This window comes from Pristis pectinata, chromosome 11, assembly GCF_009764475.1.
Source record: "Pristis pectinata isolate sPriPec2 chromosome 11, sPriPec2.1.pri, whole genome shotgun sequence".
In the NCBI taxonomy this organism is placed as follows: domain Eukaryota; kingdom Metazoa; phylum Chordata; class Chondrichthyes; order Rhinopristiformes; family Pristidae; genus Pristis; species Pristis pectinata.
This window is the reverse complement of record NC_067415.1, coordinates 16981226-16996656: the sequence shown is the minus strand read 5'-3', so window position 1 is coordinate 16996656 and position 15431 is coordinate 16981226. Positions and strand designations below refer to the sequence as shown.

Genomic DNA, 15431 nt, shown 5'->3' with positions numbered 1-15431 from the left:
CTGGGTACATCTCTTGGGCAGTAGAGTGGCACAGGTAGCAGAGCTGCAGCCTCTCAGCTCCAGCGACCTGGGTTCATTCCTGACCCCTGGTCCCGTCTATGTGGAGTTTGCATGTTCTCTTTATGACTGTGTGAGTTTTCTCTGGATTCTCTGGTTTCTTCCCACATCCCAACGATGCGTGGATTGATAGGTTAATTGGCTGCTGTAAATTGCCAGTGGTGTGCATGTAGGAATGCAGGGAGAGTAGGTTACGGGGAAAATTAGTGGGGGATTGAGATTGCTCTGTGAGCCAGTGTGGACATGGTGAGCTGAAAATGGCCCCTTTCTTTGTCATAAGGAAATATGAGAGGATATATTGAATTATCAATGAAATATCCTTCAAGCTTAGCACATGCCATGATATTGAATAGCTACTCCTGCTCCTGAATCTTATGTTTTGAGGTTCCTATCAAAATTTTGGGCCCATTTTTCAAACCCTCTGCAGAGGAGACAGCAACATATACTTCTGGTGCTTCTCTAAGGCAATACAAATTTTAATCTACATTATATCTAAAGTCCAAGGAAATTCCCATTATCTAAGATGTGCAATATAAAGCTTAGCAGATTATATTTTCAAGTCATTCAATAAGCTCGTGGCTGATCTGACCTTGATCTCTACTTTCCTATCTGTTCCCCTTAACTCTTGTTCTGTTTATCCCAGCCTTGTACTCACTCAGTGATTTAGTCTCTACACACTCTGGGCTAGAGAATTCAAAATGACACTTAGGGTAGGAACAACTACTCACCTTAAGTGAATGGTTTTGTATTCTGAAGTTAATGATATCTAGTTCTAGACGATGAGAAACATCCTCTCAGCATCTGGTCCTGTCAATATCTGACAGGGTCTGGTCTGTTTCAATAAGGTTACCTCTCACTTTGCTAAGCTCCAGTGTGTTTGGATCCAACCTGCTCAAAAGTTGCATGGAAGTCTTTTTCCCAGGAATCAACCTAGTGAACAAAGAAGCATTGAAATAAATTAATTAAACAATCAAACTCATTTTGAAATTAATATCCCAAAAATCTTTATAATTAATCTTCTCTTTATCTAATGTGATGTTGTCAGCAGCATTTCCTTTGGTTCAGGAGAGAATAATGCATTGGGAATCTATGCAAGTTGAGGGTTGAAAATATTGATTTTATCATCTTCTTTCACCAGACAAAGGGCAACCTTTCACCAAAAGTACCCAAGATAATGGATCATCTGTTGAGGACTCCACTTTGCCAGCTTGGGTGACTATGGCAAGACAGAAGCAGAAGGGTTACCAAGAACAATATATTGGCAAAGAAGCTAAAACACCAGCCAAGGAAGTCAAAGCTATTACTGAGAGGCAAGAGATTGACAAGGTAACATTGTACCATGCTGTCTTCTTGCTCAGTCCTCTTTTATATGCTGTGTTACATGTTGACCATAAGTACATTTTGAAAATGCCACTGTTTTCCAAATTGTCCTCTCTTTCCTTCAATATACCTGGTACTCATTGAATAAGTGACCTGTAATCTTAACATTGAATTTATGATATATCTGTAAGATATTGAGAGTTTGGGTTTTGGGAAAAATACCTTTCACATTTTTAAAAAAAAAATCAACAGCAGCTTGGGTTTAGATTGCACCTTTTAATGCAACTAAATATCCCAAGGTTGTTAAAAGAATGTTGTGCTTAAAAAAAATGAGCCTGAGCTACAGAAGAACTATTAGGAAAGATGATCAAAAACTTGGTTAAAGAAGCTGGGTTCTAAGGACATTGTAAAGAAGGAGATGGAGAGACAGAGGTTTAGGGAGGGAGTTTCGCACCTTAGGGCGGGAGTTTCGCACCTTAGGGCTGTTGCAGTTGTATATACAGCCAAAGTGGTGGATGGATGCAAATCAAGATTGTGCGAGATCCCAGAATTTGATAGCAGAAGTTCAGGGGATTTAAAAATGATGATTTTATAAGTGTAAAGCTATGGTCTGCTTGAATGTTACAATAGCGTCTTCAATAGATTTCCATTCCAATGTGAATAATGAATCATTCATTGTAATTGTAGCTTAAATACAAAAAACATTTTAAATGTTTAAAGTGATTAATTTGGAGATCATTGGTGGCCAACAGTTGACTCTATTTGAATCTATCACTCAGAAAAGGTTTTGTATGAACTATCCCAGTGAAGCATAACTCCAAAGTATGGTCTTTAGCCAATGGCTGTATGAACCACAGTTAATGTAGAATCTGTTTTTGGGCACATTATGGACCCTGGTGTTTATGATCTCTTTGCACCCAAAAAAATTTCAGAATGATATCCTACATTTACAAGGAGCCACGTGGCCTGCTTCTGATTCTCCTTTATATGTTCGTGTGATTAGTCACCCAGCTAAAGGAAAGGAATTTTCATCCATGTTAAAAAGCAAGTGAGATTTCTCAACCCCAGCACTTACTTGGAAGGCAATTCCTATGGCTAAACAACAGTTGTCATCATAACAATCCTAGAATGGCAGAGACTGGGGAAGGGGTAGATATGGAGACACAAGAGACTGCAGATGCTGGAATCTGGAGCAACAAACAAAATAACACTAAGTTAACCCACAGTCACCGTTGCAGACATAAGATCAGTCTTCCGGAGAGTGAACCCGCAGAAAACATCTGGCCTGGATAGTGACCCTGGCCGTGTCCTTGGATCCTGCACAGATCAGCTGGCGGGGGTATTTACAGACATTCTTAACCTCTCCCTGCTTCAATCTGAGATTCCCACCTACTTTAAGAAGACCACCACCATCCCGGTACCTAAGAAAAATAGGTCTTAATGACTACTGCCTGGTGGCATCTACATCGTGCAGTGCTTCGAGAGGCTGGTCATGGCACGCATTAACTCCAGCTTCCCAGACAACCTCGACCCGCTGCAATTCGCCTACTGCTGAAACAGGTCTACGGCAGACGCCATCTCCCTGGCCCTACACTCATCTCTGGAGCATCTGGACAGTAAAAACATCTATGTTAGGCTATTGTTTATTGACTACAGCTCTGCCTTTAGTACTGTAATTCATCTCCAAACTCCTAGACCTGGGATTCAATACCTCCCGCAAGAAACTTCAGAGCGTTGTGGGCGCAGCACAGTACATCATGGAAACCAGCCTCCCCTCCATGGACTCTGTCTATACTTCTTGCTGCCTCGATAAAGCAGCCAACATAGTCAAAGACCCCACCCATCCATGACATTCTCTCTTCTCCCCCTCTCCCATTGGGCAGAAAATACAAAAGCCTGAAAGCATGTACCACTGGGCTCAAGGACAGCTTCTACCTTGCTGTTATAAGACGGTTGAAATGTTCCCTAGTACGATAAAATGGACTCCTGACCTCACGATCTACCTTGTTATGGCCTTGCATCTTATTGTCCACCTGCACTGCACTTTCTCTGTAACTGTAACACCTTATTCTGCTCTGTTATTGTTTTACCTCAATGCACTGTTGTGATAAATCGATCTGTATGAATGGTGTGCAAGACAAGGTTTTCACTGTACCTTGGTACGTGACAATAATAAACTGCTGGAGGAAATGGTAAATTGGTTTGTCTTTTGCAAGAGGTAGACACCGTTGCAGCAGATTTGGAATGGTTCCATCCATTTTCTACATTGATTGCTGAAGCCGAACAATTGAATGCAGAAACCAAACAATATAAGCAAAAAAAAAATCTTTCCCCTTTCCTCCAATTCAGTTTAATTGCTCCACCATTGGTGTCCCTACATTCTGCTAACAAGGTCCTAAGGTCTAGAATTCCTTCCCTAAGCATCTCCTACTCTCCACCCACTAAAAAAGCTCCATAAAACCTCTCTGCTTAAACTTTCGGTCACCTTTTTAATGTCAAAATCGAGTTTATTGTCATGTGCATAAGTATATGCAAAAAGCAGCATCACAGGCACGTAGTATTAGAGGTGCAACATTCACAAGAAAAACATAAATTAAACATACATTATACAAAATTAGACAAGAAAGAACACAATTAGAACCAAAAAAACCAGTCCATTATAGTGCAAAGTGGTCATGGTGTTTCTTTACTGAGGTAGTGATTGGGATTGTGCAGGTTGGTTCAAGAACCAAATGGTTGAAGGGAAGTAGCTGTTCTTGAACCTAGACCATAAGACATAGGAGCAGAATTAGGCCATTCAGCCCATTAATTCTGCTCCGCCATTCGAACATAGTTGATTTATTCTTCCCTCTCAACACCATTCTTCTGCCTTCTCCCTGTAACCTCTGATGCCCTTATTAAACAAGAACCTATCAACCTCCGCTTTAAATATACCCAATGACTTGGCCTCCACAGCCATCTGTGACAATGAATTCACAGATTCACCATCCTCCTGGCTAAAGAAATTCCTCCTCATCTCTGTTCTAAAGGAATGACTTTTTATTCTGAGGCTGTGTCCTCTGGTCCTAGACTCTCCCACTCCTGGAAACATCCTCTCCACATCCACTCTATCCAGGCCTTTCAATATTTGGGAGGTTTCAATGATATTCCGCCCCCCCCCCCCCCCCATCCTTCTAAACGGCAGCGAGTACGAGCCAGAGCAATTAAACACTCCTCATACATTAACTCTTTCATTCTCGGGATCATTCTAGTAAACCTCCTGTGGACCCTCTCCAACACCAGCACATCCTCCCTGAGATATAGGGCCCAAAACTGCCCACAATACTCTAAATGTGGTCTGACCAACACCTTATAAAGCCTTAAGATTACATACTTGCTTTTATATTCTAGTCCTCTCGAAATGAATGCTAACATTGCAATTGCTTTCCTTATTACTGACTCAACCTGCAAGTGAGGGAATCCTGAACTAGGGCTCCCAAGTCCCTTTGCACCTCCGATTTCTGAAATCATTCTCTGTTTAGAAAATAATCTGTGCTTTTATTCCTTCTACCAAAGTTGATGTTGTGCAATGAAATATGATTCATTGCACAACATCAAATCCAGAATTGCTTTTTCCCTAGTGGACTCAACCACAAGCTGCTCTTAAAAAGCCATCTCATAGGCATTCTACAAATTCCTTCTCTTTGGATCCAGTACCAACCCGATTTTCCCAATCTTGAAATCCCCATGACCACAGTAACATTGCCTTTTTTACATGCCTTTTCTATCTCCTGTTGCAATTTGTACCCCACATCCTGCCTACTTTTCAGAGGCCTGTATATAACTCCCAACGGCATCTTTTTACCCTTGCACTTTCTTAACTCCACCCACAAGGATTCTGCATCTTCTGATCTTTTATCACTTTCTAAGGATTTGATTTCATTTTTTTTAACCAACAGAGCCACCCCACCCCCTCTGCCTACCTGCCTGAATTTTCAATAGGATGTGTATCCTTGGATGTTTAGCTCCCAGCTGTGATCTTCTTTCAACCATGACTCTGTGATGCCCACAATATCATACCTGCCAACTTCTAGCTGTGCTATGAGCTCATCCACCTTACTTCATATACTGTGTGCATTCAAATATAACACCTTCAGTCCTGTATTCACCTCCCTTCTCAAATTTGTCTCCATGTTGCCTGAAGTTAAATTCTTATCCCTTTCTAAACTTTGTTTTATTCTTTATTCTGGAGACTTCAGTAACCTCTCCTGCACTCTCCTTTTACTTTGTCCGTACTTTTCCAATATGTTGAACCCACCCCCCTACTATTTAGTTTAAAGCCTTAGCTACAGCCCTAGTTATGCAATTTGCCAGGACCCTGGTCCCAGCATGGTTCTGTTGCAGCCCTGGCAGTGTGGGACTTCATCTTCTGTATCTCCTGCCCGGTAGGTCTTTGATGATAGATGGTGTCGTCTTCAGGCAGTACCTCAAATAAAGTACTTTTGATCGTGGGGATGGATGTGCCCGTGATGTATCACCTGCATGTGTTGGGATCGCTTTATTCTCTCTGCAGTAGCATTCCAGCAAAGCACCTTGTGGTATTTTGCTATGTAAATGGAAGTTGTTGTTGGTGCAGTTCCACACCTGATTAGCTACACCTGTACATCATTTACAGCTGTACCACTTGGAGTTGGCCCTCAGATGTTAGTTGCTTTTCTGACATCTGCCAGTGACGATTAAACCTGAACTAAACACACAAACCCTGACTGTAGGAACGAGAGACAATTTGACCAGAACGTTGCTTTCTGTTAATTTGATTTGACTGCATTGATTTCACTTTTGCCGTTGCTGTAAATTGGAGGTGATGCCTCTTCTATAATGACTGTTGATTTCTGCAGTTTTGCAGCAAAGATATGCTTTAGTGAGAAAGAGAGTAAAACAAACACTGCTGTCAAAAAGGAGCAAATTGGACCCCTCTACATGCAGGAGTTCCTTTCAAATACAAGAAGAATTATTAATGTATGACAGTGTCCGACATGCTGATTTTATAAGCAGTACAATTTTGTGATTTGATTTTCACTCCTGAATGACAGAAGCTTCTTGTAAGTGACAGCCTGAGAAGGTGTAAATGCTCCTGATTTCCAGGAGCACACATCAATCTCTAAGTGCTACAGTATATTACAATGAGGAGAGTAAGATTGGTTCTCAAATGTTTCAACATTTTAAGGTAAGTTTCCTTCCTGAGCATTGCCTTCATTGGAATTTGACCATAAGACAAAGGAGCAGAAGTTGGCCATTCGCCTCATCGAATGTGGCCCCATGTTTGTAGCTAATTGAAATATACAGGTCTACTTTAGATTGCTTCAACAAGGTATGCACGACAAACAGAATTTATAATTGGGAAAATTGTAAATTATGGATTCAGATTACCATTCACCTGCCGTGAAGTCCAGGGAGGGAGGGAGTGATTGAAGAAGAGACTAAGCTTATCCAAGATCAAGGGATAAGCAGATTCTTTCACATGCTTGCTATCTCAATGCAAGGTTGTTAGTTCTTGCTAATGACAATAGCTTTAAACAATACTTTCAGATATCGATTATTAAGAGTATTTTTCTTATACGATTGTTCTATAATACTGTATTCAATAGGTTCAACCAGGTCTTGAAATTGTTTACGCTTAATCTTCATAATTAAGCTTCTGGTGTGCTATGGTGTTCCTCAGGAGGCTAAAGAAATTCGGCATGTCCCTGTTGACCCTCACCAATTTTTGTGGATGTACCATAGAAAGCATCCTATCCGGATGCATCACAGCTTAGTATTGCAACTACTCTGTCCAAGACCGCAAGAAAAAGAGTTGTGGACACAGCTCAGCACATCACGAAAGCCAGCCTCCCCTCCATGGACTCTGTCTACACTTCTTGCTATCTCGGTAAAGCAGCCAACATCAAAGACCTCTCTTGCCCAGGACATTCTCTCTTCTTCCCCCCTTCCATCAGACAGAAGATACAAAAGCCTGAAAGCACGTACCACCAGGCTCATGGACAGCTTCTATCCCGCTGTTATAAGACTATTGAACTTATAACCTTGTGAGGTCAAGATGGACTCTTGACCTCACAATCTACCTCATCTTGGCCTTGGACCTTATTATCTGCCTGCACTGCATTTTCTCTGTAACTGTAACACTATATTCTGCATTCTGTTATTGCTTTTCCCTCGTACTACCTCGATGTACTGCTGTGTGAAATGATCTTTATGGATGGCATGCAAAACAGTTTTTCAGTGTACCTCAGTACATGTGGCAATAATAAACCAATTTACTTTTGGAAAGGGGATTTCTTATTCTTTATACTCATGGGCTGCACGTATGAAGCTCTGACCTTTATCATCTAGATATTAACTGGCCCACCAAGCTGTCAGTATGCTAGCAACTCCAAATGCAGTGGTTATGCAGTGTCTTAATTTCCTCCACATCCACCATTGTCACACAGTCTTGTAGTTGTTCTTTGGATTGTGTAGGCTCTCCTCTTATCTCCAAGTCTTTGCAGTTTATTTCCAAACCATTCCTATTATCTGTAAGTAATGCCAGGAGTCTTTGCTGCCCTTGTTGTTCACAGGAATGGTCTATTGGGAAGATGGCCAATTGGTATTAATTAGTATTCCAATAAGCAGCCTTTCCTTGTGCCTAAGAAGAGGAGTTGAGGCCAGCATCGATCAGCCATGATCACGTTGAATGGCGGGGCAGGCTTGAGGGGTCTGGAGGCCGACTCCTGCTCTTATTTTCCTGTGTTGTAAAATCTCCCGTTACTGAAATCCTGTGCATAAAGAAGTGTGGTATGTTCTCCCAGTTTTACAACAAATGATGAAGAGAAAAAAAATCTTTGCACAGTAATCCAATGCAAAGAATCAAAATCGTATTGGCAAACAAACATTTGATTCCCTTCTTTAGCATTTCTTTGATTTGAAGATGGTGTTAAGCCACAAAATTAGTAATTTCCAACAATATATTACAGCAAAAATCATAAATGCTAACTCCATGGTGTTTGTTTGCTTTAATCTTGAGATTTTTATTATGATACATTAGTAGTCTTGCTCTGGTTGACTTTATACTGAATGTATTTCTGCTTTTATGCTAAGCATGTAATGTTAGAACATAGAACACTACAACACAGTACAGGCCCTACGGCCCACAATATTGTGGCGACATTTTATCCTGCTCTAAGATCTATCTAACCCTTCCCTGTTGCCTTGCAAAAATTGTAAACTGCATTTGCAAGTTACACTCATTCTTTTTCTTCTCAGGATGCCACAAATGCACCAATTGAATCTAAAAGTACTCACCCTAAGACATCGACCTCTGGCAAACCTACCCAAGACTATAGACTGGAACTAAAGCCATCTGTGGCAGAACCTCAGAAGAAAGCTTCTCCCAAAACCAGTCCTGTGACAGGTAAGACTGAAGACAACAACTTTCATTTTTTTTAATACATTAAATATAGAAATTTCCATCAAGGAACTTCTTCAACATGCAGAGGTAGATGAGATAGGAAATGAGAAGGAAGGATAAACAAAAGTTTGATTAAAGAGATTGTCCTTTGGGTTTTTAGAGGAGGGACATTAGGGAAGGAATAGGACCCAAACAGCAGAAAATTCTGCCCCAACAAAGTGAGGACTAGAACATAGAACCTAGAGTACAGCACAGGAGCAGGCTCTTTGGCCTAAAATGTTGTGCCAAACTAATTAAACTAGTTATTAAACCCCTGACTAAACTAATGACATCTGCCTACACAATGGCCATATCCCTCCATTCTTTGCACACTTGTGCCCATCTGGGAGCCTTTTAAGCTCCTCTATTGCTTTTGCCTCCACTCTCATCATCTACCTCTGCACTCCAGGCACTCACCACTCTGTGTGTGGGGGGGGCGGGGGGGGAGTGAGCTTGCCCAGCACAACTCCTTTGAACTCCCCACCCCACCTTAAATGCATGCTCTCTAGTATTAGACAGGTTGACCTTGGAAAAAGATACCGGCTGTCTACCCTATCAAAGGTTAAATCTTATCTGTTGTGGATCAGGGATTTTGTTTGTTGTAGGCAAATGGGACTAGCTCAGATATCTTAGTTTTCACCTCCTGCAGCCCACACACCAATTGCAGACCGCTCTACCTCACTAGTAGGCAGACGTGGGACTTGTGCCGATCCAATGGTTAGGGCACCAAATTGTAGAAATTTTATAACTTACTGACTCCCCTGTGAAAACTGCAACCCACTACTGGCAAGTGCATAGTCCCCTCCCTACTCTCGAGCCTGAATTACCTACTGGTTCAAGATAAGGACCAGTTAATCTGTTACTTTGTACAACTGACATTATGTGGTAGTGCAGCAGTTTGAAGTGGCCAGCATTCAAATGCCCTGCCCCAAAAATAGCTTGGGGCTTCTAGCATTAATTTTCAGATTCTCTCCCCAACTTCAGCACAATTTATTGAGTAGATGAATAGAGATCGACTTTGCAATAAACAGACCCACTTGAGTCTGTAGCCAGTAGCACTGGAACGTAAATGCAGAACTAATTAAGAGGGACTGTGACAGCTTAATTAAAGGGATGCTGTATTCAGAGTAGAAAAAAATTCAATTGAGCAATGTTTTGATAATGGAAATCATAGTTCAATGCATATTTTCATTATGATTATTAATTGCTAATTATAAAATTTCTTTAATAGCCTAAATATAACAATTTATACACAGCAAGGGAATTTATTTTTGGTTATTAATTATTTTGAATGATATTTTAAATAACATTATTTACATAATTTTCTGTTCATATTTATACCCCACATGACAAACATCCCTGCATGTCAAAGCAATTTACTTTTTGTGAGGTGTTTTGAAATTTTTCCAACTGATGAGACAAGGCACTGTAAAATTGCAAGTCTGGTTTAATAAGTGTAATATATGAATTCTATCTTTCCCTACATGCATGGAAGTATTTTTAAAAGTTCTTCTTTTTCCTACAGTAAATAAGCATTCATCAGCAATGACACAGAACACTAGTGACAAGGATGGAAAAGATCAACACAGCAAAGATAAAATTTCCCCTTCCTCTAATCAACCATCGTGGATGGAACTGGCCAAGAAAAAAGCAAAAGCTTGGAGTGACATGCCACAGATAATCAAGTAGCCTCCCATGTGGAACCTCTGAGTTATACCTGGAAACCTATTAGCTACTAGCTATTGGATGTGCATTATTTTGTCTGCAATGTTAATTGATGAAAAGGTAGAATCCCATGTTGACAAACTGTAGGTGGTACTTAACGTTCTGACTTCTTTTTAAGAACAAAACTAAGTTTTCATTAGTCTTCTACATCTAGCGTACTACAACACTGGATTCTTTTAAGGGTAGAGATATGGAGGTCTGTTGGATTTGACTAAGTGTGCACTACACATTCCTGAAGGGATGATCTTGAGACCATATACCGATCTCCTATCTTGTGTAGGATCCTTTTGGATGTGACTGTGAAAGAAGCATGTGTGGGTTTTCTTTGTACCTCCTGGTTGGCCATTATACTTAGAGCATTGTTTTTGTTATTTACTTGCTGCATTTGTTTGATGTACAAGAGTTGTTGTATGATGAACAAAATGGGATGGGAGAGAAAGATGTAGAGCAGCCTCATTTATCAAAAACACTTTTAAACTAATTCTAAATTCACGTGATCCACAAATGTTTTGATGTCTTCTAAAGAGTTCTCTAGCATTTAAAAGGATGAGTGTTTTGAATCGGGTGTGTAAAAACAAAATATATTTCTATGCTTTTTAAGTTTTGCTAATTTTTTTGTAATGATTTATCATTCTGTATTATAGTTCCACTCCTTTAAAACAAAACTATCCAATGACGCAAAATGTGGGAAATGTGTGTATATATTTTATTTTATCTGGTTAGTGGTGGCTGTAACTGTATTTGTTACTTGGGTTTTCTTAGCATTACATATTTTGTTTTACTAGTTGTTATCATTTTTACTTCAGCATGTACAGATTAACCTGTGGTGTGCTCCAAGCCTAGGATTCTGATTGGCATGGAATGAAAGTGTTGCTTTTCTCTATAACCGACAAATCAGGTGATTTTAATGTCTCTCCCAGCCAAAGTGGGTAAGGGGCAAATATTTTGGCTGCATGAATCAGCTGGAATATCAATAGCTAGGAACAGGAGAATTAGTGAACAATACAAGACCCAGGATCAACCTAGGTCACCATCTACCCCATCCTTTCACTAATATTGGAGTCATTGACTGGATTGCAACCACTTGGTCCATGATGGACCCAGACATGACATGAGAATAAAGCCCTGGGTGTAGAAAGCTTTGAGAGCATTAGGTCCAAAGGACTATTCGCCCATTCATGCTGCATTTACCACGTGTCATGCTGCTGATAAAGCATCCATTTAACCTGTCTACTGAAGTTCTTATCATGTGCACCTGCAGCTGAAGTACAGTGTTACTCCCTGGCTAAAAGAGAGTGTTCACATATATCTAAAAATATTAACCACAATGGATGCACAGAAGTATATCCATTTACATGGGGGAAAATGTTTAAAATATTTTCAAGAATCTTGTCTCATAGCATGGAAATTATATTGCCCCAGCCTGTATTTAAATATTTGTAGGAATGCAATTGCACTATAAGTCTTGTCCTTCTAATTACTTACCATATACATAGGGAGTGAGAACCTTGGTATGTAAATATATACCTGCCAAACTATTTTGCTAAATTGCCAGAAGTTATCTCTCACTGTGATACAATTATGTTTGGTACAACAACTTAAATTTTTTGGACAAATCATAGAGGACTTGCAATTCAAAAAAAGTGCTAAAACCTTGTATCTTTAGTTAATAGATTCAGACCTTGCATGTACTAACAGTAGTCTTTACTGAATATGCACCACCACTTAAAACACAATGTTAAATTGTTTACATGGTAACAATGCAAAAAGCAGTGAAACTTCTGTTTTGTTGATGATTATAGGTTATTCAGTGTACTAACTTTCATTCTCTCAATATCTCTACAAACTTGCATTTGCTCTTGCCATCTGCATGTTATTGGTGATGTAATTATTTATGTCTGAATACATATTTGTATGTATGTACCTGTGTGTGTATATATATTTTTAGAGTACTGTGTGTAGCATCATGCACAGTTTGTGAATTCATTTTCATGCCATGTAACTCGTATTTCAAGCACAATGAGCGTTTGAGTTGTGTTGGTCAGCTATCTGTATGATTAATTGCTGTTGAGAAATGTAAATACTCACTGCACTCTAGGAATGTGTTTCCCTACTGCTTACTCACTTTTAAATGAAGAACCATGATTCTTCCAGAGTGAATAATACGAGTAAAGAGGTTACAGTGTGAAAAATACCAGCCTTTCCCTCACTATTTTACTGGAGAGGAGACAATGTTAAAAGTTTCAATAGCCTTTTTATGTTGGATAAAAGTTACAAAATTGATAAAGGCTATTTGACTGGTCCTAATGCTTAAAAAAAATTACCTGCAATACTCCCACTTTACCATTGTCTCATGAGACTTGGCTAGCTTAGAAGTGGTGGGTCGGTTGTGGAACTGCATTGCATTGGTTTAGAATGGAGATTTGATTCTCCCACTGCTATAGGTTAGAGGTGGGTTGAAGCTAAATACTCCTGAAAGAGCAGGAAACAATGGACTCCTCCTGAAACTGGTCTTCCATAATCTAAAGTGACCAATCCAGAGAGGCTCAGTGTAGAAGCGTCCTCTGAACCCTGAGCTGCATTTGTTGCATGACCCAGAGGGAGACCAGGGAAGTGATATTGGGGAAAACAATAGGGAGGGTTTTCCTATTTAAAAATAGTGCCCTACATATTAATTGGCATTCATAGGTGTACTACATAGGTAGCTGAAAGCCATTTTGGTTACAGGCCTCCCATGTAAAGTTCAGCAGTGCTATTGATCCAGGGATGACTAGTGAATGGCCTTATGCATTTGACTTTGCATGCTGTGCCATTGTAGAGCACATAGTGGAAAATAACTAGTATTTACAGGTGTGTCTGGGTTAGAGGGTTGGGAGGAGTGGGGGGAGTTAGGAAGAAGAGTCTGGTAGTGGGGAGAAGGTCAGATCAGTGGATTGGGTCCTGAGCATGTGATCGGGAAGTTATGGTGCATGGATTGGGGGTCAATGGGGTTTAAGAAAAGAGTGAATGGGAAGAGGTTGGAGATTGGTGAGTGGGGTCAAGCTTGGGTGCTGAACTGGGAGGGGTGAGAGTAGTGTAGAAAGGAATTGAAGAGAATTTCCATTGGGTAGGTTCTCAGCACCACAGGGGATCTTCTTGGGGGGGGGGGGGTGGAATTCCCCATTAAATGGTGCTGCTGCAGATCAAGCTGTCCTATTAAATCTACTTGGCCTGAAGATGCGTCTAGCTTTGAACTATGTGGATCCATGAGTTTCCTGGGGAATGCTGAAAAGGGGAATGATTTTATTAGGTGTGCTTCTGATAACAAAAACACATTCACACACAAGTGTGATTCATGACTGGTGCTTGGTCAAATTTCCAGAGTGAGGTGAGTTGACCTGGAATTGATGTTATCGTGTTCCACTGTGGAAAGAAATCAATTCCCACACAGTTAAAACAAGTCTGAGCTTCTAGACCTGAATGTCTTTGAAAAGACTCTTCCTTAATGGAGTACACACACATAGCAGACGGTGAATTGGACAATTATGGACAAGCTGTGACCTTGTCAGAGATCTAACAATACCCTCGATCTCACATGATGTTTCCCTGCCTGCTAACTTAACAAAGGATTTAACCCATTCAAAACAGAGGTTGACATTTCCAGTATGACAGTTGTACCCCCTCTATGTACTTAGGCTCAAAAACAGCAATTTCCCTGTTAGATCGCCAAATATCTGAGAAAAGGTTACTCAGAACAAAATGAATCATTCACTCTGAGGCATTCTAATGGTGCTGTTAGTTACGAACTCCTGCATGTAGTTCCAACTTGTGCTTAGTTGTACAGTGCATTTTATACGAGTTAATCCATTTGGAAATTATGGTTTATTCAGTGGTGTCCCACTGTATTTGTTCTAAAATCCTGTAATAACAAACCTGGGAAATGCTGTGAGATCTGTGAATCAATGCCTTGATAGGAGTTAGTGCTGTGTATATTTGATGTTTTTAAATCCACATAACTTTGCCAATTAGATGTCAGTGAAGCTGGTATGGCTTAAAGATCTCCAATCAGATGAACTGGAACCTAACACCACTGTGTTCTGCACTAGACTGTTAAACAGCCTTGCCTTTATGTTGCTAAATTCATACTACCTCTCCTTACTTTTATATTGCTAGAACTTCCTACTTGTTAAATCATGATGGAAATTAAAGGATTATTTTTTACTAATCTAAAGTTGGCACTCTTTCTAATGAGTCCAGTGATTTAGTTTTGTAAAAATTATTGGCTTATCTGTATCTAGGTGGTACTTGCAGGCTAATTTTCAGTGTTATTGCATTTTCATAAAATACAATGGTGGCCATGTGAAATTTTTCACAGCTGCATCGAGATACTGGATTTCAGTGAAACCTTATGGTGGTATTGACACAATTATACCATATCGATTTAACAGTAAAAAAAAGCACTACAACTGGATTTCAAGGTTGTCCTTCCAAATTTTAAATGTGTTTGGATAGTGAATTTTGTTATCACTCCTGATTATGCACTTCTGGTTACGGGTAGGATATTGGCTTGCATCTACTTGCATTTTGCCAGCAGTTCAGAGGAGAACTGCAATGGAGGTCTCTTCATAGGTATTGGTTTATTATTGTCACATGTACCGAGATACAGTGAAAAATTAGTTTAGCAAACCATCCATACAGATTATTTCAAAACATAAGGTAGTACAAGGGAAAAGCAATAACAGAATGCAGAATATAGTGTTACAGTTACAGGAAGTGCAGTCCATGATGTGGGTTGAGATCAAGAGTTCATCTTTAATGTACTTGAGGTCTGTTCAAGAGTCTTATGACAGTGGGCATGCTTTCTCGTATCTTCTGCCTGATGGAAGGG

General features: G+C 40.0%; 1 protein-coding gene across 1 annotated transcript; it reads left to right on the top strand.

Moving 5' to 3' along the window:
* The first annotated feature begins 1200 nt into the window (after positions 1-1200).
* Positions 1201-14672, top strand: LOC127576266 (capping protein-inhibiting regulator of actin dynamics-like). The gene is made up of 3 exons (XM_052026754.1): positions 1201-1383; positions 8656-8803; positions 10365-14672. Exons 1-3 carry the CDS (start codon positions 1276-1278, stop codon positions 10526-10528), a joined length of 420 nt encoding a protein of 139 aa, XP_051882714.1. The 5' UTR covers positions 1201-1275; the 3' UTR covers positions 10529-14672.
* Positions 14673-15431: the final 759 nt, after the last annotated feature.

Bases quoted from the DNA above. Each gene is read 5' to 3' on its own strand.
- LOC127576266 (XM_052026754.1), top strand. From the start codon at position 1,276: ATGGCAAGACAGAAGCAGAAGGGTTACCAAGAACAATATATTGGCAAA. The intron at 1,384-8,655 runs GTAACATTGTAC...TTTTCTTCTCAG, and splicing joins AGAGGCAAGAGATTGACAAG to GATGCCACAAATGCACCAAT. The intron at 8,804-10,364 runs GTAAGACTGAAG...TTTTTCCTACAG, and splicing joins CAAAACCAGTCCTGTGACAG to TAAATAAGCATTCATCAGCA.